The following is a 25445-nucleotide window of genomic DNA, read 5'->3' as shown; positions in this document are numbered from 1 at the left end:
ATACTGTAACAGCACACCCACTCAGTCTGCTCTCAGTAACAAAACAGACTGAAGATGAGAAAGCTGCAATTATGGGAGAATGTTGCTGCCACCTGGTGGCAGCCACTGCAAACTGAGTATATATGAACCAAGGACCCATAGTAGGTGATTTGGTATACAAACATATTACTGTGTATAAGTGAATTCTGCTGTTGGTGAACCCCGTGGTTGGGGTAGGGAGGATTATTGTACTAACTTTTTCTTGAAACACACACACACACACACACACACACACACACACACACACACACACACACACACACACACACACACACACACACACACACACACACACACACACACACACACACACACACACACACACACACACACACACACACACACACACACACACACACACACACACACACACACACACACACACACACACACACACACACACACACACTCTCTCTCTCTCTCTCTCTTTTGACCATGCCTTACCGTATCTTATCCTTTGGTGGATAAAAGACGTTAGAATAATAAGGATAATGATGATGATGAACACTTTCAGGAAGCTGGGTTTTCTCCTGAAGAGTTCTACACTCTCACTTCCCTCACTAGTTGGGCGACGTGCAATCCACGGAGTGAGAAGGTTAATGGGGAGACACAGGACTGCAAGGATAATGAAGAACCAGAAATAAATCAAGAAAAGAAACAGTATGCAAGTGGAGAGAGTGGACAGGAAGAAGAAAATAACTCAGAGATGTCACCACTCCAAGGAGATGACATAACAGAGGAGAAAGAAACAAGGAAGTAAGTCCCATTTAACCCAGTTATCCCTATGCTCTACTTGTAATGCGATAAATTACTAAAGCAAGGAGCACTCTGAAAGTGCAACATCCATGCCCTTCTGTCATTCTAAGACCTTAACCATTGACCAGTTGTTCTCAGACTCATATTACTTCTTCCTTGCCTGATTGTAACACTTCCAGTTGTTTGGTCTTAAGTTGGATCAGAAATATTTAAATTGACCCTGCCCTTTGACCTACTGTTTTCAAAATGTCATTTCATCCTTGGCTGACTTTAAGTTCGTAGACCAAGTTGGGTCAGATTTAATGAAAAATAAAGAACCAGATGTCTGATCTTGCCCTGTGGCCTTTACCTTTGACTGGTTGCTCTTTAAACTGAATTGCTTCATCCTTTCTTGACAATCACCGGTTCCACCAAGTTTGAGGTAAATCAGATCAAAACTGTTTTAGTTGACCATGCCTTTGGCTTATGACACTTTTCAGCCAAAATTTATTCTCTTGTTCCTAGATGGTCCTCAATCTTTATTCCAAATCTGGTGCATTTCAGGTCTGTTATTTTCAATAATCTTGGTAAGAGAGAGATAGAAGAACAGATAGACAAACCAGCTGAGCCAAGCACAACTCCATCATATTGCATATGCGGGTGTAATTAGGATGTCACTGTTCATGGTTTTGCACCTTACACCTGTCACAGTGACCAAAAAAAGTCAGACTTTGTTACTGCATCATATTTTGCCAAAAACTGGGTGATACCCAAGTTGAAACTATCAGGATGATCCGACAAGTACTTGGGAGTGAAGCAGTGGGGGTAATGCAAATAAAGGAGTAGTAAATCACTTCAAAATGGCCAAATGTCAGTTGAGAGCATGCCACATCCTGGGAGGACATAAACAAGCAGGAGTGCTGAAAATGTGAAGAAAGTCTGCGATTTGGTCATGGGAAATCATTGGTTGACTGTCAGAGAAACTGTTAATGAAATTGGAATCAGCAATGGATCAGCACATAAAATTTTGAAGGATGATTTGGGCATGTAAAGAGTTGCTGCCAAGTTCATTCCAAAGCTTCTTTCATGTGAACAACAAGCTTTGCAGATGAACTTTACTCATGACACACCGGAGGGTGCAAATAACGATCCAGACGTTCTGAAAACTGTTACCACTGGAAGTGAAACTTGGGTGTGAGAGTATGACCCAAAAACCAAAGCAGAGTTGTCCCAGTGGAAGCATGCTGGGTTGCCTCAGCCATAAAGAAGCATGACAGGTCCACAGCAAGGTGAAATGCATGTTGACAGTTTTTTCTTGACTACTGTAGTGTTGTTCATCATCAATACACACCAGGTCAGACTGTCGACAGACATTACTATCTCAACATTATCCATCATCTGTGTGATGCAGTTTGGTGAAAGAGACAAGACCTTTGGAAAGAGGCAAGTTGGAAGCTGCACCGTGACAACACCGCTGCCCATTCTTCTCAACTGATTCAGGAATTTTTGGCAAAGCACAACATCCTGCAGGTCTGGCAGGCTCCCTGCTCACCAGTCATAGCTATGTGTGACTTTTGGTTATTCCCCAAGCTCAAAACTCTGCTGAAGGATTCCTGATTTGAGACGAGAGAAGAAATCATGACAAATGTGACGAAGCACCTGCAGCAGATGTCAGGACATGGATGGGGTAATAAAAGAGGTACAGGGTAGGGTAGTGGATGTTGGAGTGGCCCTGGTGAGAGAGGATAGTGTTTGGAAACTCCCTGTACTGTTGTTTGCAGATGATACTGTGTTGTTGAGTGAAGATGAAGGGGAGCTGCAAGGCTTGGTGGATGAGTTTGGGAGAGTGTGTAAGAAACTGAATCTAAAGGTGAATGTAGGGAAGAGTAAAGTGATGGTCTTTGAGAGAGGTGAAGTCAGTGAATGTACAGTGAGGTTGGATGGTGAGGAATTGGAAAATGTGAGTACGTTTAAGTACTTGGGTAGTGTGACGAGTAAGGATGGAAGTTTGGAGGGTGAAGTGCGTGAAAGGGTACAGCAGGGAAGAAAGGTTGCTGGTTCTTTGAAAGCAGTGATAAGAAACAGGGAAGTGAGAATGGAAGTGAAAAAGTTACTACATGACAGTATTGTGATACCAGCTCTAACGTGCGGAAGTGAAGCTTGGACGTTGTTGGAAGGACACAAGTCAAGAGTGAGAGCAGTGGAAATGAGATATTTAAGAGGAGTCTGTGGAGTCACATGGAGAGACAGGCTGACGAATGAGGATATAAAGGAGCGTTGTGGTGTTGATGTGGATGTGATAGGAAGCGTTATGAGGAACACACTGAGGTGGTTTGGCCATATGGAGAGGATGGAGGGTGAAGGACTGACAAAGTGTGTGTGAGTGAGGTGGAGGCCGAGGATGAGATGGAGGGGTGGGGTGGAGAGGTATATGAGAGAGGGGTGTGTGAGTTGGGAGCAGGGCAGTGAAATGGCAGGGGACAGGGCGACTTGGAGGCGATTTGTTTGTGGCCACCCCAAATGGGATTGAGGCGTCTGGCAATAGATAGATAGATAGATAGACATTACATAATAGCTAGTGACATATGACAGTATTGTGATACCAGCTCTAACATACGGAAGTGAAGCTTGGACGTTGTTGGAAGGACACAAGTCAAGAGTGAGAGCAGTGGAAATGAGTTATTTAAAAGGAGTCTGTGGAGTCACATGGAGAGACAGGCTGACGAATGAGGATATAAAGGAGCGTTGTGGTGTTGATGTGGATGTGATAGGAAGCGTTATGAGGAACACACTGAGGTGGTTTGGCCATGTGGAGAGGATGGAGGGTGAAAGACTGACGAAGAGAGTGTATGTGAGTGAGGTGGAGGGGGGAAGAGGGAGGGGGAGGCTGAGGATGAGATGGAGGGGTAGGGTGGAGAGGTATATGAGAGAGGGGTGTGTGAGTTGGGAGCAGGGCAGTGAAATGGCAGGGGACAGGGCAACTTGGAGGCGATTTGTTTGTGGCCACCCCAAACGGGATTGAGGCGTCTGACAATAGATAGATAGATAGATAGACATTACATAATAGCTAGTGACATATATGCTGTTAACCCCTACACCGCGGGCGTGTTTACCAATGTTTTGCGTGTCCAGCGGGGTTATTCGGGCTCCGACAGACTCTCAAAAAATATTTGCCAAAAATCAGTTATTAGTCCTAGAATATTAAAAATACATATGCTTATGGCACATACCTTCAGCTTTCTCCTGGAATGTTTGTTGAGCCTTCGTCAGTTACCGTAGGACTTGTGGAGACCTCTGAAGTTGGGTAACGAAGTCTCCACTTTACACTTCCCGACAACCCGTAATATGATTACCACAGCCAGATATAAACACTATAAACACTACTCTATGATTTTCAAGTAGTTTGGGATCCATACTCCAAAAATAAAACCACTTTGAATGCAATGGAAATTACGAGCGCGTCTGATCATCGCACTTGCGCTAGTTCGCTCTAGGCTCTCTGTCATTTATTATTCATAAAACCCCTCACACTTTATATTTCTATTACTATATCACACTTATATATATCTGGAGTCTTTCTCCATAATTTTCCTTCAGTTGTATTAGTTTATTGTCACTGAAGTCATTCAATTTTTCATTCAGTAAAATACGTAGAGAGCCACGGATTCACTTTCACTGTTATAACAGAAATTATTTGTACTCATATTCTTATATTACTAATTACTTACATTACTATTTACATTTTCTCTTCTATTTCCAATATTTACCCTTCTATTTTACTTACACTATGTTATTCAATGTCACTTTCAGTAAGATAAAACTATAATACACTGTTCAATCATATGTACTGAACATCCATTGCTTTCACTTGCTATTTACACATTATTTACACATTATTTCCAAATTATTCTCCTTTCACACTTGCACTGTTAGAACTGCTTCTGGCTGTGGTAATCGAAGAAGCAGGTAACACAGAGGGGAACCTGGCACTCAGCGCACTGCCAAGAGGTGCGTTTGTGCTCAGGTGTGCGGCGGGTGGTATGTGCACACACCAGACACCTGCGGATCGCAGCCTTCCTTTTCCCTGTGGCAGGCATAAGCTCAAGTCTGTGCCGATCCATATACGCCCTCTGCTCAAGTCGGTCGGGAAGTGTTACTGGATGGCTCCTTGGAGTTGCTGCTGTCACCCTACCATATCTTTCCAGCAGCTGCTGGACACAAGTCCTGGCGAACAACCTCAGGGAGAAGGACTTGGGTGGCTTGACCTTCATCTTGTACAGGATGAAGGCGTTCAGCATCGTCATATCTATGAGATGCAGAAAAACTTTCCTGCACCACCTAGTATTCTTCCTGAGGCAGTCGATCTCACCAGTCATCATGTCGGACTTGTCCACCAGCCGCATGTTGATATTGAAGTGCAACACAGCATCAGGTTTCCTCACAGGTTCGCCTGTCCTACGGTCGACCTTCCCACTGTCTGTCATCTCCCCCTTATGTACGGTGGTGAGCATGTGCACGACCCTCTTGTCATGCCACCGTATTGCCAGCATCTTAGACTTGCGTAGGTGCACGTCTCCTCACTGCGAGGTTCCTGCCTCTGTGAATTTGGGGAAGTCGGCACGATTACTTTTGACATTGCCGCAGGAGCCAATGCCGTGCTCAGAAAGGTATTTGGCAAGTTTCGGTGCTGTATAGTAGTTGTCTGTATACAGCACATGATTCCCACCAAAGTACTTTTCTAGGAGCACTTTCACTACACAGCCTGAGAAGCCAAGGGGGTGTGTTTTATCCAGATCGACAGTGCTGGCTGAATAAATGACGAAGTCAAGGATGTACCCCGTCTTACAGTCGCACAGTACAAAGAACTTAATTCCAAAGCGATGGTGTTTGGTTGGAATGTACTGAACAAACCGAAGACGTCCTCTGAACAAAACCAAGGATTCGTCAATGACAACCTTCTGAAAGGGGTGGAAGAATGACATAAACTTATCCTTCATTCTGCTCAGAATCTCCCTGATCTTCCAGAGTGGTTCGGTTTGGGAAGGTACATCGTTGTCGGCAAAGTGCAGGTTTCCCATGATGTTCCGGAAGGGATCTCTGGCCATGTACTTATTGAAGGTGGGTGAGGGTAGTAAGCGGTCCATGGACCAGTATTCTTCCAACTCATGCTTCTTGGAGTGTGGCATGAGAAGCATGAGGGCAAAGAACACATACAGCTCCTGCACTCCCAGCATGGACCACTGTTGCATCTTGGCTGCACCTGTACCACTTGCAGCACATTGTGATTCATACCTGTTGGTCTCATCACATATGTGCTGCATGACTTCATCATCTAGGAAGGCCAAAAGGTAGTCCACACACTCAGCATTATCGTCAAGAGTGAAGGCAGGCTGAACTCCTGAGGAGCTCTCATCAAATACTAAATTTTGAGGCACAAAATCTGACCCTTCTGTCCACGCGAAGGCGTCCAGGATTCCCTGTCGTGGCGGTGTAGGGCGGGTGGTGGTGGTGGTGGTGGTGGTGGTGGAGGTTGGCTGTGAGGCAGATTTATCTCGTTCAAGGTCACTCGCACTGACCCTAGGTTGCCGTACAGCACTAGCAGCCCTTACCCTACTAACAACACTACTTTTCACAGTCCTTGATTTACCTCTTCCTCTACGGCTTGCCTTCGCTGTTGATGCTGGTGGTGACTCCGACGACGAAGACTCCGGAGATAACTCAGCCGACGATGAGGAAGAAATGAGTGAAGTGGGGCTTGGGGAACGGGGAGGTGAATGCACCCGGGACTCATGGCGGGCTGGGTCACGCGGGGACATTGTTCTGGGGCTAACACGCCGCCTTTTCACTCCCTTCCCAAATTCCTTGCCTTGCTGCACTAACGGCTCCTTTCCCTTGGAGCTAGAGACTACTTCCGACACTGGAGCACTCGTTGTAGCAGTTTCTGGCACAATAACTTCACCCGGCTCATCACACGATTCACCCGAATCGTCAAAATCACTGTCCATCATCACCATGGACAATTCTGCAAGTTCACGTGCCACTGCAGAGTCACTAAGGCCTTTCCTGTTTCCCTCACTACTTTTCTTAGGGGTAGAGGTCATGGGGCCCATTGCAATGGGCGCAGAAGCAGCAGGAATGGCGGGGCGTGAGTGCGACATGGTTTCACTACAGCGGAGGACAAGGAACTAAATGCCACGGCTTATCTGAGAAGGGAAGGGTTGACAATGACACTGAGGCTGACTGCTGCTAACTTACATGCTAATTTTTTATAGGTAGAAAATCTCGGCAATACATAAAGAAATAGGTAGTTCCAGGTGAATGTAAATGTCACTTAGGCATCTCCCTTCCTTTCTGATATATATTTTTATTACAGACATCGATTACAAGGCATAATTCAAAGGGGAAATTACCGTGGTAATGTAGCGAATGAATGCACGTGAGGTGTTGTCAGGTGATAATTAGCCAATTCCTGGTGTATAACACTATCACTTACCTGATTTTTTTTTTGGTATATATTATTTTGTATAAATATAGGGCATAGGGCTTATTTCAATGGATGAAATCTGTGGAAAAATCCGGGGGAAATTTGCGTACCGCAGCGCGGCATGGGAGGTGAGAGGACAGGGTAATGGAGGGCAGGTAGGGAGGGGAGTCACGAAGGGGGTAAAATTGCTAAAATGTCAACAATGGATGGGAGTACAGATGAGATTTGAAGTGCTGATTAGTGTTGGACATTGGCAGTACTGATAGATGATACAAGCCACCACTTGAGAGCCCGGGATAATTCAAATTAACACAGAATCACAGAAGTGATGCCCCGCGGTATGATCCATTGTGGCCGAGCGTCACGAAAGTGACGCCCCGCGGTTAAGGGGTTAATATGTAATATAAAGGTTTGAAGAAAGTCGTGCCTAAGCTCGAGAGATCCGGAGGAAACAGCAATGCACATTCTAGCCAGGGAATTTCGCACATAACACATTATGACAGTGGGTGGGAAACTCAACAAGTGTGGAAAGTTCCTCCACACATGCCCTCATGCATGACCCAACCAGTCATGTACAGGGGAAATTGGAGAGAGAGGGCAGAAGGGGTTAGGAGAGAGAAGAGGCATGGTGGAGGAGGCAAGGACAGAGGGGCACAGAGTTAGTAGCATAAACCGCTCTCGCCTTAGTACTGCTCTTGTGAAGATAACTTCCTCTGGAGAATAAAACTGCAGTTAGACCCCAGACTCATCTTTATCTTTCTCCTGCCATCCACAGCAAGACCAACTTGAACATTATCTCTTAAAATCCCTACAATCTAACACATTTTTGGAAACACTCAATGATGGCTACGATATTATTTTATCCCACCACTGCCACCAAATAATAGCGTAACCATCACCTAGCGTTTCCAAAAATGTGTTATATTGTAGGGATTTTAAGAGGAGAGAATGTTTAGGTTGGTCTTTTTGTGGATGGCAGGAGAACGATAAAGATGACTCTAGGGTTTGACTGCAGTTTTATTCCAGAGAAAGTATCTCACAGGAGGAGTACTAAGGCAAGAATGCTAGCAAACTCCGTGACCTCTGTTCCTGCCTCCTTCACTGTGCCTCTTCTCTCTCCTAGCCTCTTCTGCCTTCTCTCTCCAATTTCCCCTGCATATGACTGGTTGGGTCACGCGTGAAGGCATGTGTGGAGGAACTTTCCACATTTGTTGAGCTTCCCATCTGATGTCATAATGTGTTGTGTGCGAAACTCCCTGGCTAGAATGTGCAATGCTGTTTCCCTCCAGACCTCTCAAGCTTAGGCACGACTTTCTTCAAACTTCTATATTACATACCGGTATTAACCTCTTCTTTGCCGAGCACTATGCCCTGCGTCAGCAGTCCCCCCCTCCCCCCCCCAACTGAGTTGTCACGCAACATTTTTAGTGCGTCGGGGGTTAGGGGTTAATTCATCATCGCGTCCAAGCTAATAACTTTGCGTTGTTTATTTTTTTTAACATCAGTGATCAGATAAACCCCAAAAGATCGTTTCCCCCCCCAAAAAAAAAAAAAAAAAAAAAAAATACATATTTTTGTTTTCTTCATAAGCCTTATTAAAACATGCGTACATAAATAACCAATAAATATTTAGCCATGAAAACAGTAATATGCACAGTTTATATGTTTATTTACTTACCTTGTAATTTATGTTGATTTCTTGCAATAAATAATAGGTTTTTTGTGGGTGAGAAGGTGACCTATATACAGGCACACTCCAAGGCAGACACAACCAGGCAAGCAAGGCCATACATGATAAAGAAGAATGAAAGAAGTGAAGAAAAAATGAAGGAAGAAGGGAAAAAACTGATGTTAAAGGAAAACATTATGGGTGTAGGGAGTATAAAAGGAAAATAAAAGGAAGAGAAAAAGAAGGGATAATAAGAGAAAGATGAGAGAGAGGAATGCATGTGGGTTACTGGTCGTGCCAGGCCTGGTAATGTTGAGCTAAACATAAAGAAACACAAAGAACTCTCTTTCAGTTACATCAACCCATCTCCTACCCATGAAATTCCTCATGCTTTTTGTTGGGTTCTCAATGAAAAATTTGCCTGCACATGTATTTGTCCAAGAACAAATGTTTTGCACTGTCTCTTTTGTCATAAACAACATGATACAACCAGACTCACTGTATTGGTGATTTTCATTTTGATAAATTACTTCTGGACGCACATTCGGATAATCTTCCACCACACTCGGCAAATCATTTGGTCTTTTGTCTGAAAAAGGGTCACTCAGTAACCTAAATGTACGAGGAGTTGAAGAGGAGTCAGAACTCGAGGCAGACACACTTGACACACAACTTTCAATGTCGTCTGTGTTCCCACCCACACTCTTTTTCAGCTCATACAATGGATCATTGTCACCTTCCCCAGACAACCATTCATTATCAGATTCATCCAGATCACTGTCTAAATGGAGGGTAAAATCCTCCTCCTCATCACTTGATGACATATTTCCGTATAACGGGGGTCTGTGGTGGGGTATAGCGCAGAGTACACATTCCCTCCAAGGCCACAAGCACACTAAGTAATCATTCACAAATTTACTTGAAAAATAGTTGCAGACTCGCTGGGGAGGCGTGGGTGGTGAGGAGGCTGATAATCTGATTGGTGCTTGAGAAATTACGTCATATATGCAGTCTACAGTTGATCGAAACTAATGAAGTTTCATGACGTATGTATGACATAATAATGTTATCATTGGTCGAGCAAAAAGGAGCGTTACCATATAATCCAGCTTTTTCTGCACCTGAAAATCACGTGGAAGGATTACAAGAGCCATACTGAGGGAACAAAGCTGTGCAGACAGCCATGATGTTTGGAAGTACTTGTGTACTTCCAAAATTTTCTTGGTACCTCAGTGGCTTTAAGAATGGAAGTACAGATGTACTGCCAAATGCATTTTGGTAAAGAAGGGGTTAACAGCATATATGTCACTAGCTATTATGTAGAGTGTTATGATATTTTAGTGTCCTGACAGAGTTACCAAAATCTGACTCTGAAAAATGTTGCAGGCAGTGAAAAGAATGTTGGGTTATGTGTGTCAAGTCAGAAGGGGCCTACTTTGATGGAGGGATTAATGTCCTAGGTCAACAGATTAGCTTTTTATTTTTTTAGACCCTAAGGTCGGATACTTTCTGAACAGACCTCATAGTGATTGTGTTAATGGGGAACTTCTAAGATTTTCACTTCCTCTACTGCTGATGCTTTTGATTACCATTGTGTTCAAATCTTTAGACAGGTACTGTGCTTTACAATGGGGCAGAATATCTTTGCTTGAAATTTGAGGTCACCCAATACAGTCATGACCCAGTATGCAGTTAGATTATATGTCATGTAAACTGACTGCATACTGAGAAATTGTATACAGTAATCCCCTGATTATCCAGCATAACAGAGCCAAAGGCATGTCTAGAAAGTGGATCCATCCTGATAATGGACTTCTTCCTTGGCCCCCCTTTGTACAAATGGCCAAAGAAGTGATGACCTGATTCCCGGTACATTTTGCTCAGAAAATGGTATCTGGCAGTTGCCACAGCCTAGTTCATTCATTCATTCATTGCCAGACGCCATGTATCCCAGACAGGGTGGCCAGGGGCTTAGAGTTAATTGTTTTACTGGGAGGGGCACTAATCCTCCACCAACCCCACTTGACGTAGGGATGCCAACAGCATCTGGTGTTCCCAGGCGGTCACCCATCCAAGTACTAACCAGACCCAACGTTGCTTAACTTCGCTGATCGAATGGGAAGCAGCGTACTCAACGTGGTATGGCCGTTGGCAACAGCCTAGTTATATTTCTTATATTGCACACTGGGAAGAGCAGTATTTAGATAACTCCAAAAATCAGTATATAAGTAATGTTAACCCTTAAAAGACGGGTGTCAGCATGTGCTTTCCGAGGGTACTAGTGCCAAAAGACAGGTGTCCGCATATGCGGTCACTCCATTTTTCAGAGTAGTGCAGGGACTGAGGTTACTCTCCATGTTCTATGGAGAAGTAGGATGACAATAACACTCTCATCGCTCCCGCATACCCCATGATTCACTCAGTCATTGTCCGGCATTGTGACAGTGAAAATGCTGCACTCTTGCTCGATCTCCTCCCGCCGCTTGACCTCCGATGATTCACGTGGATCTGGCCCATCTACATCCACACCAATCAAGATCATTCCTAGGGGCTGTCCAAAGCGGCTTGGTGATGAATCTATTGACCCCATGAATCTATACACTCTTGCTGGCAGGAGTACAGGTATTCCTCGATATATGAGGCTTATTGATGGGGGTAGAAATACCACCATACCCTGCCTAACGATGGCCAAACCCCAATTTAACGATGGCTTTATGTGGTAATGCATAATTGTAACTTTGTATGAATTGTTACATAATATTGTGGTAATGCATTACTGTAACATTGTATGAATTGTTACATATCGTTTGTAAGTACATAATTGTAGCAAGTGTAACATAATGCAATCGTTTGTCATTATATAATTGATACATATCATTTGTAGTTACATAATTGTAGCAAGTGTAACATAATGCAATCGTTCGTCATTACATAATTGTAATACTGTAATTGCAGTCCTGACATCACTAATCCGGTCATGTTGCAGTTGATGATAGTGATGATGTGCTATGCCACTGGCTCGTGGAGGATACTAATTTGCTTTTTGTTTCACTTATAGAAGCAGTTTATGTGGAATTTTGGCATTTGTAGTAACACTTACACCTATTTTCATTTGTTTGTTATGTGATCTTACTGTTTTTTGTTTTTTTTTGTATGTATTGATTTTCTATAGTTGTTTTTCTTCGTTTGTCTACACTTTTTCGGTGTTGTTCGAGGTTGCATAATTGCTGGCTAATTCCCTTGAGGCCCTTTTTAAAGGTTTAGTTTATATTGCACAAATATTACTGAAAATGATATTATATAGTCCCATATTTTGTTATTTTGTATAAAAAAAATATATATACACTATATACAGTATTAACTATATTGTATACACTGACTTGTTGTTCACTTGTACCTATCGTGGGCAATATATGCGTCAGCACTGCGTGGAAATCTTTGTCTTCACGATTGTGTGGAAGATGTTCATTCTTGCTGACGTCATTTGTGTTGGCCATTTTTTTTTTCTTTTCCTGATTTTCCTTGTAACTTAATTTGTCTGTTTCCACTAGGTAGCCTTAATTAATAGATGTTTAATACAGTTCTTTTAATCGCTTACTGAGTAACTGTGATGGTATATTTTCTTTATTAATTTGTAGATGTAATAATGTATAGTTGTATGTATGAAACACGTATTTTATGTAGGTATAAATGGTGGCAAGAGTGAAAGATGAGATTTGGGCGAGTGTAGAAGCGTGTATGGACAAGTTTGAGAGGAGCGAGAGAGTGCTGTTGATTGGAGACATGAATGGCAAAGTTAGGAATGTACGAGTGGATGGAGTGGTTGGTCAGTGGGGTGTGCCAGCTGACGTAGATGGGAATGGAAGTCCTTTGGTGGACATCTGTGCTTGTAAGGGGTTGGCAATAGCCAACACATACTTTCGAAATAAGATGATCCACCAGTGTACATGGAGAGTAATGAGGAGGATGGATGGTGAACTTGTTGAACGAAAGGCAATGATAGACTACGTGTGTGTGGATGAGCGAATGAGAAGACAAGTGTTGGATGCAAGAGTGTGAAGAGGGTGGGGGAATGGAGTCTCGGACCATCACTTAGTGATGGCCAAGGAAGAGCTGCAAAGAAAGTGGTTGAGGAGACAAAGGGAAAGACAAGAGGAAGCAACTCCTGTGAGAAGAGTGGAGAAATTGCAAGATAGTGAGAAAATGACAGAGTATAAGAGCATAGTGGAAGAAAGACTGGGAAGGTATGAGCTAGAGCAGATGGAAGGGGTGGAAGACGTATGTAAGATATTCACGGAAGAGATAGGCGCAGCGTGTGAGGCGGTTTGTGGAGTGAGGAGGAGATGCAAGGGTGTGCAAGGGACAGCATGGTGGAATGATGAAGTGAAACAAGATGTGGAACAAAAGAAGAAGGCATATAGTGAATGGTTAGCGAGTAGAGGTAGGGGAGAAGATGAGAGAGAGAAGAGAGAGGTATATGTGAGCAGGAGAAGGGAGGTTAAGAGACTGGTGAAGGAGAGTAAAAAGAAAGTGGATGAGGAGTTTGGGAGGAATCTGAGTGTGAAATGGAGGGAGAGTAAGAAATTGTTTTGGAAGGAGGTAAAGAAAGTAAGGCAGTGTGAAAGGGGAAATAGTAGGGGAGTGAAAGATAGGAATAATAGATTGTTGGTGGAGAAGAGAGAGAAACTGAGGAGATGGAAGAAGCACTTTGAGGATTTGTTGAATGTGGAGAGTGAGAGCAGTGCGAGTATAAGTGGTTGGGGAATGGCTGAGAGAAGAAGAGATGAGAGGAGGGAGGAAGAGATCAGTAGGACAGAAGTAGTGGAAGCGATGAAGAATATTAAGTTGGGAAAGGCCCCAGGAATTGATGGAGTGTGTGGTGAAATGCTTAGGTATGGGGGTGAGATTGTTGTAGAGTGGATATGGAAGTTGTGTAGATTGGCTTGGGAAGAGGGAAGGGTTCCAGAGGACTGGAAATCAGGTATAATTGTTCCTTTATACAAAGGAAAAGGGGAGAGAGAAGTATGTGGTAACCATAGGGGTATTTGCCTACTTAGTGTGACTGATAAAATATATGGTAGAATACTCATTGATAGGGTTAAGCATATGACAGAGGAGCTAGTTGGAGAAGAACAAGGGGGATTTAGGAAGGGAAAAGGGTGTGTAGATCAGATATTTGTTCAAAGATGTTTAGTGGAGAAGTATCAAGAGAAGGGAAGGAAAGTGTATGCTGCCTTCATGGACTTGGAGAAAGCTTATGACAGAATAAATAGGCAAGGTATGTGGAAAGTATTAAGAATATATGGAGTGGAGGGGATATTGTTGAGTGCTGTGAAGAGTATGTACGAGGGAACTAGGGTTACGGTGCGAGTGGATGGTGAGCTGAGTGAGTTCTTTGATCTCAATGTGGGACTGAAACAGGGTTGTGTGATGTCTCCATGGCTGTTTAATATATACATGGATGGAGTTGTAAAGGAGGTGCAGGGTAGGGCAGTGGATGTGGGGATGGCTCTAATGAATGAGGGTGAGATTTGGAAGCTTCCGATGTTGCTGTTTGCTGATGATACAGTACTGTTGAGTGAAGATGAATGGGAGTTGCAAGGTTTGGTGAATGAATTTGGGACAGTGTGTAGGAGGAGGAATCTGAAAGGTAATGTAAACAAAAGTAAAGTTATGGTGTTTGAGAGGAATGAAGTCACAGAATGTGCAGTGAGGTTGGATGGTGAGGATATGGAGAATGTGAGTGCATTCAAGTACTTGGGTAGTGTGATGAGTAAGGATGGAACTTTGGGGGATGAAGTGCGTGAAAGGGTACAGCAGGGAAGGAAGGTCGTTGGTACACTGAAAGCAGTGATGAGAAGTAGGGAGGTGAGTATGGAAGTTAAGAAGTCACTGCATGATAGTATTGTGATCCCTGCCCTGACGTATGGAAGCGAGGCATGGACCTTGCAAGAGGGGAACAAGTCAAGAGTGAGAGCAGTGGAAATGAGTTACTTGAGAGGAGCATGTGGAGTGACGTGGAGGGACAGGTTGACGAATGAAGAAGTGAAGGAACGTTGTGGGGTGGATGTGGATGTGGTTGAGAAGATTAGGAGAAATACACTGAGGTGGTTTGGACATGTGAAGAGAATGGAGAATGAAAGACTGACTAAGAGGGTGTATGTAGGTGAGGTGGAGGGAGGGAGAGGGAGAGGTAGACCGAGGATGAGGTGGAGGGATGGAGTTGAGAGGTATATGAGGGAGGGGGGGGTGAGTTGGGGGGAGGGTAGTCAAATGGTGGATGACAGAGCGACTTGGAGGCGTTTTGTCTGCGGCCACCCTTTGCGGGATTAGGGCGTCGGGCTATAGATAGATAGATAAATGGTAACACTCGTTGGTAGTAAATAAATGCTATACTAAATGAATGAATATATACAGTGTAGAATATTTATTGTTGGTGATTATTTAGTAATTGAATTATGCTGATAATTAAAGTAAGTATGTGTACATAAGTTGTAACTATACAGCACGTTTTATATGTTTGTGCAAAATGTGTTGTCTATCACTGTGTCTATTACTGTGTATTGTATAAATGAAGTAACTTTGTAACTCACTAATTTTTACCGTGGTGGGAATGGTGTGAGTGGTGTTGTACGTGGTGATAGCGTTGTCCTTCACGGGTTGATTGACGTGTTGTGGGGTGTCAGACTCACGTTGATAGGCGTGGCGTCGTCTCAGCAAACACGTATGGTGACGTCGACTTCCCACACTGGTAGCTGTGGTGAGTAAATGAGTAGCGACGAGTAACTTGAGTGAAGATGAGTGAGTAAGATGAGTTGTGAATATGGACTTGAAATTTGCTGTCGTCGTTTTGACCTTCTCGCACTCCTGTGTCAGCGGTGGAGGTTGGGGGGCGTTAGGAGAGAGAGGAGGGTGAGGTCAGGTGGTTGTGAGTTGTGAGTCATGTCTCACTCTTCGTTTGTTTGTTTTGTTTTTCTTTCTTGATGTATTCTTGGTCCTTTTCTCTTGTGATTTACTCGTTGTGGGATGAAGACTCTCGCTACTTGTAGGTGCATGTAGAAGCTTATAGAGATGTCTTGTAGACTTGTTACTTGTAGTTGATCGTAGATGGTTGTAGTTCGTTGCTTCGTTGTAGAAATTGGAAGATTGTTTGTATCAATATTTTGTTAAACATTGGCAAGGCATCCTGTGACCTCTTCACCTCTACATCAGCGTGATGATCGGGGAGATGGAGGGGGGGTTGGAGAGAATACTGTCAGGAGCTGGTTGTGAGTTGTTGGTTGTAAGAGGTATTGTTTGTTTTCAATCATGATAATGTAGAATCAACTGTACACTCATAGACTCGTAGGCTTGTAGGCTCGTAGACTTGTATTTTGTATTAATTCACTGTAGAACTGAAGCTAATCTTGGGTAGAGTCTCGCCTGCTTTTATAGAAATTCACTGTAGATTCGTAGACGAGGTTCGTACATTTGCTGCTGCCATATCTTACAGAAACTTTGTAACTTCTTGTAGTGTGTTTTGTAGATCAGTTATACATATACCGTATTTCGCGGCATGTAAGACGCAGCATTGTGAAAGACGCACCCTAATTCTGGCAGGGCAGTTCTGTGAAAAAAAAAGTTTGCCCCAACCAAGACTGCAGTAAGGTTTCTTGATAAGAGTCATTACCACACAGATACACACTCACCTTTCAGAATCTATTCATTACTGATCATCAGCCTTTGGTTTCTTTTTTTTATATACAAAGAATGGTACAGGAAAAGAAAACAATGCCCCTTCTTGACAAAACGTGACTGATATGAGCCACTATCACTTAGATACACACTCACCTTTCAGAATCTATTCAGTACTGCTCATCATCCTTTAGTTTCTTCTTTTATGTACAAAGAATGATACAGGAAAAGAGAAAACAAAACCCCGTCTTAACAAAACGTGACTTCAAAGCACGAGGCCATCTCAACTTTGTTGATAAATATGTATCAGTAAACTGATATAAACACTGTTTTTAATATTTTATGAATTTAAAACCACAAATGAAGTCAATAAACTCTATTCTTTCATTCATTGACGAAAACATAAAATACAATGAATGTTCACATCAGTTCATTTATCCTAAAAGAACCCCGTCATATTCCACACCTGTTACGGAATTTCCTCACATTGCCTTGACTCAAGCACAGTATCAGACTACTACCATCATTAATCATGCACTCTAACTAACCTGTAATTACCTCCACAAATGATATAAAAAGGTAGCACTTGTAAATACACAAATTACAACGTTTTACAACCAAAGTTCAATATAGCAAGGCTGCTTGGGAACAGGATAGACAGCTGTTTTTGCTCTCTTCTCTCAGCATCACTCCTTCACTGTCAGCCATGTTTGCCTTGCAGCATCAACAATTAAAAATGCATGCTTCACTGATCATAATTTACTATAAACATTCATTTCAAAACATACTGAGTATGGTGAAAACATCCATTGTTACACCTTAGTAACACTGCTGCCTCCCAGTCGCTAGACAGCAGTCTCTACCCCTTCCTCTCAGTATCACCTCCTCACTGTCAGGGATGTTTCCCTTGCAGCATCAACAGTTAAAAATACGTTCTTCATTGATCACAGTTTACTAAAAACAGACATTCATCTCAAAACATGTCGAGAATGGTGAAACTGTCCCTTAGCAACACTGCTGTATCCCAAGCGCTAGACAACTGTCTCTACCCTCTTCTACCAGTATCACTCCCTTACTGTCAGCTGTTTTTCTTGCAGCATCAACAGTTAAAAATGCATATTTCTCTTAACAGAATTTGCGAAAAACAGACATCCATCTCAAAACATTCGAGTACTGTGAAAACATCCATTTTTGGTCTTAACACTGCTGCCTCCTAGTCGCTATGGTACACACACACACGCACACATGTACACACCACATGCAACATTCGCTCACCTCTGAAACATTTACATCAGTCAGTTTTGGAGTACCCAGTGGCATTATTATATGCCAAAAACATCAAAATGTATTTGGTTGTTCAATATAAATATCATCACTTAAGGACATGAAACATCTCAAACAATTTATTCATCCAAACATCGTCAGTGCAAGACTAAAGGTGTACAGCACCATTGATCCTAAATTTTCCATGGTTGCATCTGTCATGATCACCTAAAACCTATATTCACTTCATATTACTGACATGGTGAAAATTGCACTCGTCTTCAAATCCTGAGAATTCATCACTACTTCCCCCAAGTCCTGAAGCATCACTGGAAGTCATCACCTCGGTCATCATCACTGTTTCACTGTCACTCTCATACAGTAAGTGGTCCTCAGTACCATCCATTGAATTGCTTATACCACACTTCATACGACTTTAACTTGGCAATCGTTTTAACTGAGCACAGGCAATATTCAGACTTGGGGCATTTGATACAGCCCACATTAACCTCCTCAGTACATGTTTCCTGAACTGAATAAAATCATATGGCGAGCATAAATAAACTACCCTATAAAATACATTGCTGGGCTGAAGGGATTATAATAAGCGGATTATCAGTTCCCTAGCCTGACTCTTCCCACTCCTACTTCCCTAACTACACCCACACCAAACTCTCACCTACACCTTAGGATTCTGGTCGTTTCGGCCGTAACGTCCAAAATGGCAAACGACTTTACAACCTAATCTAACCTAACCTAACCAATTTGGACGTTACGGCCTAAATGATCCCCATTGCCGATCATGAGAGCTTTGCTTAGGCAGCAGAGATGCAGAGAGTGAACGTTGTCAATCATTCTGACCGCTTTGTGTGCTAAGAATACAGCAGAAATGGCGGACGCTGATATGAATGCCTGTCAGGCACTGCTATTTTAGATATTGCATCAGTTATGCTACTCAGTGAATTTTATCCTATTTTCATAATAAAATACTGTAATTGGGTGTGCTCTGAGTTGCATAGACATTGCTAAAGTACTTCACTTGGCTGAAAAAGTGAAGCTGTAACTTCAGGCAGTACTGTTTAACGTTACAACTGTTTTTCCTGTTTTTCACTATTGGTATAATAAGACTGTTCACTGTGGTGTGGATGTGGATGTGATAGGAAGCGTCATGAGGAACACACTGAGGTGGTTTGGCCATGTGGAGAGGATGGAGGGTGAAAGACTGACGAAGAGAGTGTATGTGAGTGAGGTGGAGGGGGGAAGAGGGAGGGGGAGGCCGAGGATGAGATGGAGGGATGGGGTGGAGAGGTATATGAGGGAGGGGGGTGTGAGTTGGGAGCAGGGCAGTGAAATGGCGGGGGACAGGGCGACTTGGAGGCGATTTGTTTGTGGCCACCCCAAACGGGATTGAGGCGTCTGGCAATAGATAGATAGAATAGATAGACTTCTATAATTCTCTTGTCAGGCATGAAACAAAATGTCACTAAGAGAAGCCAACCATATGAGGGTGATTGAATTTCCATATGCGACAAAAATCAATTCTGATGACTTGTCAGGTTCGCTTGCCAGCATCTCTCCAGTATGACTGCTTTGCTAGTTAGTAAGTGGATGGCAAGCAAAGTGGTTATGATTGCCTTTCAGAAGGTTAGCAGACAGTTCACCAGTGAGCATGTTAGCTTGCTAGAGTAGGGTGTACGCTAGACACTAAACTGCTAAGTTGCTAAACCGCTAAACCCCTTGATGGTATTGGCCAGTTGAGCTGAAAACAAACCGTGAATGCTTTGTGTTCTTGAACTTGCGTGTTTTAATATCTGCTGCATATATACACTCACAAAATGTCACAAAAGTAACTGACCTAATTAGGGTTACTGAATTTCCATACGTGACAAAAGTCTGTTTTGATGACTTGGCAGTTTCACTAGCCAGCATCTCTCCAGTATGATTGCTTTGCTAGTTAGTGAATGGATGGCAAGCAAAATGGTCATGATTGCCTTTCAGAAGGTTAGCAGACAGTTCACCAGTGATCATGTACATTATCTTGCTGGAATAGTGTGGATGCTAAACTGTTAAATTGCTAAACTGCTAAATATCTTCATGATGTTAGCCAGTTGAGCTGTAAACAAACCCGCGAAAGTTTTGTGTGTTTCTGATCTCACGTGTTTCTTAAATCTGCTGCATATACACACTAGTGTATATTATTTTTTAAAATAAAATAAAGTCTGTATACTGTAGAAAACACCTGTGGTTGCTAAGCAGTGAGATGATCATCTTTATGAGAGTTTCTTCTCAATGGAGCCAAACTAACCTGCCTTAGTCTAGCGTGCAGGACACATGGGGATATTTTAAGGTAACTTTGAGACAAAAAAGTGCATCTTACATGCTGCAAAATACGGTATTAGACTCGTGGATGAGCGGTTGTTATACGTGAGTAATTTTGTAAGTAGATAGTCTTCGTTCTCTTTTGTCATGCAATGACAGGAGAGGTAAAGATTAGTATGGGACTATTTTTTATTTGTCCTAGAAATATTAACAAAGTCTCTCACACACGAGTGAAGTATAAAGTAGAGTCCTGCGACCTCTCTCTCTCTTTCTTTCTCTCTCACTCTCTCTTTCTCTCTCTCCCCTGTTGCTAGCCTCCTGCTCCCTACTACCTGTCGGTTCTATGGCCAGTCTCCTTCTGAGCTCAAATTCCCACATTCTCATGTAGCAGGGGTCGTGTCACGTGTGCTTTACTGTCATGGAAGCTTCTAGAATACTGTATGTCTGTGTGTAGGTACTGCTTCCGGTGCACGATCAACATTCCTTCGTTTAAAGAGTTACAAGTTAATTTCCCGTTCCCACACCTTGTCTGGTGCTCTGTCTATCTATCTGTCTATCTATCCATCATGCTTTCTGTTATGATTTGTATTTATAATAAAGAGTTCTGACACTTTTACCAATTTTGATGATGTTCTAGACTAAAGTTCTGTGTTTAGGTTGATTTATAAACTGTATTTAGACTTGGATTAATGTGTTATAGCCATAGGTAGGGTGAACATTGTCATTTTAGGGTACAGTTTACTAAGCTTGATTTTTTCCAGATTTATATTTGACGATTTTCAGATTTATTTGTTGGTTTTAATGACTTATTTACAGGTGTTAGGCTTAGGTTAGCTTCCTTGACAGCTGTTAGGCCATTTAGATTGGCTTTAAACTTGTTTTTGGGCTCATGTGGGTCGGTTTAGGACTTGTTTGAGGGGAAACCCAAGGCTGAAAAACACATCCCATTATTTACCTGTTAAATCAACCCTGATATACAATACCTTACCTAACAATGGGTTTTTACCTGACCAATTGCATCGTTAAACTGGGGTATATCTGTACATTGAAATACAGCATAATTATTGCTGTGATTACACAGTGAATGTTTATTGTTTGTGCAGTGTTGAATGGTAATTATCATGTGAAAATCCGAGTGTGTAAAGCTCCAGATAACGGTCATAGAAGTGAGAAAGAGTGATTTTAGTACACCTTCTTGTAAGATCACTGCCTGTCCAGTGAAAGGTCACGTAGTCTTCAATGCCACCTCATGTAAGACCTGAAGGTATGTGCTTTACAATGGTTCAGCATTTTTTACTCTAGCATTACTCAATGTGTTTTCATAAAAGTTTAAAGTTTTGTTTCCATTTGGCCGATTATGCCCATCCTGAGCGTATGACGTGCCGTCCAATGCCCGTCTTAATTAATGTGTATATTTCACATTACGTGAGAAGAAATCACAATATGCTTGTGGCTTAGCCATACGAAAGAATGTGAAATGCTCAGCCTATTGCTCAACAATTTCAGGGTTAAAATGTGGAGAAACTCTCATGATACTTACCAGTATATTGCATCCTAAATCAACAATGCTGAAGGGAAAATGTCCCATAAAATAAAACTCACAGATAATGTTAATGTCCAAATCACAAGTGCCATCAGATCATAAAAATAAACACATAAAAATATATTATTATCCACATTTAAGTCTCCCTGTGGGATAATATTTACACATGAAAACAAAGCTGTGGGCACTGTGGGCAGGATGCATCGTTGACACAAAACTGCAACCTCTTAGTACGAGCAGATAATTGATCTTTAATTAGCAAATAATCCAGCAGGACAGAATCCCGGCGGCTTAAAATCAAGAAAGGTACAGTTAACGAATGGATAAAAGGTATATAGAGAGGCAGAACAGAACAAATTATTACATGTGCCCAAGAACAACCCCTAACCACCTGTGTTTTTATCTATCTATCTATCTGTCTATAGCCCGACGCCCTAATCCTGCAAAGGGTGGCCGCAGACAAAACGCCTCCAAGTTGCTCTGTCACCCAACATTTGACTACCCTACTCCCAACTCACCCCCCCCTCCCTCATATACCTCTCAACTCCATCCCTCCACCTCATCCTTGGTCTACCCCTCCCTCTCCCTCCCTCCACCTCACCTACATACACCCTCTTAGTCAGTCTTTCATTCTCCATTCTCTTCACATGTCCGAACCACCTCAGTGTATTTCTCCTAATCTTCCCAACCACATCCACATCCACCCCACAACGTTCCTTCACTTCTTCATTCGTCAACCTGTCCCTCCACGTCACTCCACATGCTCCTCTCAAGTAACTCATTTCCACTGCTCTCACTCTTGACTTGTTCCCCTCTTGCAAGGTCCACTCCTCGCTTCCATACGTCAGGGTAGGGATCACAATACTATCATGCAGTGACTTCTTAACTTCCATACTCACCTCCCTATTTCTCATCACTGCTTTCTGTGTACCAACAACCTTCCTTCCCTGGTGTACCCTTTCACGCACTTCATCCCCCAAAGTTCCATCCTTACTCATCACACTACCCAAGTACTTGAATGCACTCACATTTTCCATATCCTCACCATCCAACCTCACTGCACATACTGTGACTTCATTTCTCTCAAACACCATAACTTTACTTTTGTTTACATTAACTTTCAGATTCCTCCTCCTACACACTGTCCCAGATTCATTCACCAAACCTTGCAACTTCCATTCATCTTCACTCAACAATACTGTATCATCAAACAGCAACACCGGAAGCTTTCAAATCTCACCCTCATTCATTAGAGCCACCCCCACATCCACTGCCCTATCTTGCGCCTCCTTTACAACCCCATCCATGTATATATTAAACAGCCATGGAGACATCACACAACCCTGTTTCAGTCTCACATTGAGATCAAAGAACTCACTCAGCTCGCCATCCACTCGCACCGTAGCCCTAGCTCCTTCGTACATACTCTTCACAGCACTCAACAATTTCCCCTCCACTCCATATATTATGAATACTTCCACATACCTTGCCTATCTATTCTGTCATAAGCTTTCTCCAAGTCCATGAAGGCAGCATACACCTTCCCTCCCTTCTTTAGACATTTCTCCACTAAACATCTTAGAACAAATATCTGATCTACACACCCTTTTCCCTTCCTAAATCCCCCTTGTTCTTCTCCAACTAGCTCCTCTGTCATATGCCTAACCCTATCAATGAGTATTCTACCATATATTTTACCAGTCACACTAAGAAGGCAAATACCCCTATGGTTACCACATACTTCTCTCTCCCCTTTTCCTTTGTATAAAGGAACAATTATACCTGATTTCCAGTCCTCTGGAACCCTTCCCTCTTCCCAAGCCAATCTACACAACTTCCATATCCACTCTACAACAATCTCACCCCCATACCTAAGCATTTCACCACACACTCCATCAATTCCTGGGGCCTTTCCCAACTTAATCTTCATTGCTTCCACTACTTCCGCCCTACTGATCTCTTCCTCCCTCCTCTCATCTCTTCTTCTCCCAGCCATTCCCCAACCACTTATACTCGCACTGCTCTCACTCTCTACCTTCAACAAATCCTCAAAGTGCTCCTTCCATCTCCTCAATTTCTCTCTCTTCTCCACCAACAATCTATTATTCCTATGTTTCACTCCCCTACTATTTCCCCTTTCACACTGCCTTACTTTCTTTACCTCCTTCCAAAACAATTTCTTACTCTCCCTCCATTTCACACTGAGATTCCTCCCAAACTCTTCATCCACTTTCTTCTTACTCTCCTTCACCAGTCTCTTAACCTCCCTTCTCCTGCTCACGTACAGTATACCTCTCTCTTCTCTCTCTCATCTCCCCTACCTCTACTCGCTAACCATTCACTATATGCCTTCTTCTTTTGTTCCACAGCTCGTTTCACCTCATCATTCCACCATGCTGTCCCCTGCACACCCTTGCATCTCCTCCTCACTCCACAAACCGCCTCACACGCTGCGCCTATCTCTGCCGTGAATAACTTACGTACGTCTACCACCCCTTCCATCTGCTGTAGCTCATACCTTCCCAATCTTTCTTAATTTGCCAGTATTCAGTGAAGTTAGTGAAACTAGTGCAGTTCTAAAGGGAAAATTGGTAATTTTTAATCACACGATGAAATTGCAACATGTAATATAATATGTAGGGCAGTTTCATGAAAGAACTAAAGGGTGATAGTCAAAAGCAAGAGTGCGACAATGAAGATAACTAAAGGCAAAAAGGATTGTAGTAAAAAAAAAGAGGGGGAGGGGGAAATTTTGACAGGGCAAAACACACCCACTCCCATCCATGGCATGGTAATGACTGACGGAAGGCCTAGTGTGCAGTGTTGCTAAAGGAAAAATTATAGAAATCTGCTAGATTAGTCTCAGAAGCAGTAAACATCCGCCAGACCGAGTGAAATCAACGAAAGAAGAAAACGATAGACGAGACCTTAAAAAATCACCAGATAAATGAAAAAAGTAAAAATTTTACCAGCTGCATTACTTTTAATCCCTTCTTTACTGAAATGCATTTGGCAGTACAAGTGTACTTCCATTCTTAAAGCCACTGAGGTACCGAGAAAATTTTGGAAGTACACATGTATTTCCAAACACCATGGTTGTCTGCACGGCTTTGCTGCCTCGGAATGGCTCTTATAATCCTTCCGTGTGGTTTTCAGCTGCAGAAAAAGCTGGATTATATGGTAACACTCCTTTTTTCTCAACCAATGGTAACATTATTATGACATAAGTCATTATTAGTTTCGACCAACTGTAGACTGCATTTATGATGTAATTTCTCAAGCACCAATCAGATTATTAGCCTCCTCACCATCCATGCCCCCCCTGCGAGTCTGCAACTATTTTTCAAGTAAATTTGTGAATGATGACTTAGTGTGCCTGCAGCCTTGGAGGGAATGTGTACTCTGCGCTAAACCCTGCCACAGACCCCTGTTATATGGAAACACGTTGTCAAGTGATGTGGAGGAGGATTTAACCCTCCATTTAGACAGTGATCTGGATAAATCTGATAATGAGTGGTTGCCTGAGGAAAGTAACAATGATCCATTGTATGAATCGGAAGAGAGTGAGGGTGAGAACACAGACGACAGTGAAAGTTGTGTCACCCACATGCATTCCTCTCTCATCTTTCTCTTACTATCCCCTTTTTTGTCTCTTCCTTTTATTTTTCTTTACTTTTATAGTTCCTACACCCATATTTTTTTTCTTTTACATCAGTTTT

At 42.7% G+C, this 25445-nt stretch overlaps 1 protein-coding gene and 1 non-coding gene across 2 annotated transcripts in view; one reads left to right on the top strand and one right to left on the bottom strand.

The window, feature by feature from the left end:
* The window catches only part of LOC145414186 (tRNA:m(4)X modification enzyme TRM13 homolog), a 382509-nt gene that overhangs the window by 337798 nt on the left and 19266 nt on the right, over positions 1 to 25445 (top strand). Inside the window, exon 9 of the mRNA XM_080283763.1 lies at positions 554 to 795. Within this exon, the coding sequence (XP_080139889.1) occupies positions 554 to 795 (242 nt within the window). The remainder of the gene's footprint in view (positions 1 to 553; positions 796 to 25445) is intronic.
* On the bottom strand, positions 10962 to 11080 carry LOC145417009 (5S ribosomal RNA). Its single transcript, XR_013900381.1, has one exon. It is a non-coding gene; the product is annotated as a 5S ribosomal RNA (ribosomal RNA).

Source organism: Coenobita brevimanus, chromosome 13 (genome assembly GCF_032717465.1).
Source record: "Coenobita brevimanus isolate Jiangsu-jjx chromosome 13, ASM3271746v2, whole genome shotgun sequence".
NCBI lineage: Eukaryota > Metazoa > Arthropoda > Malacostraca > Decapoda > Coenobitidae > Coenobita > Coenobita brevimanus.
This window is presented reverse-complemented; position numbering and strand designations above follow the sequence as displayed.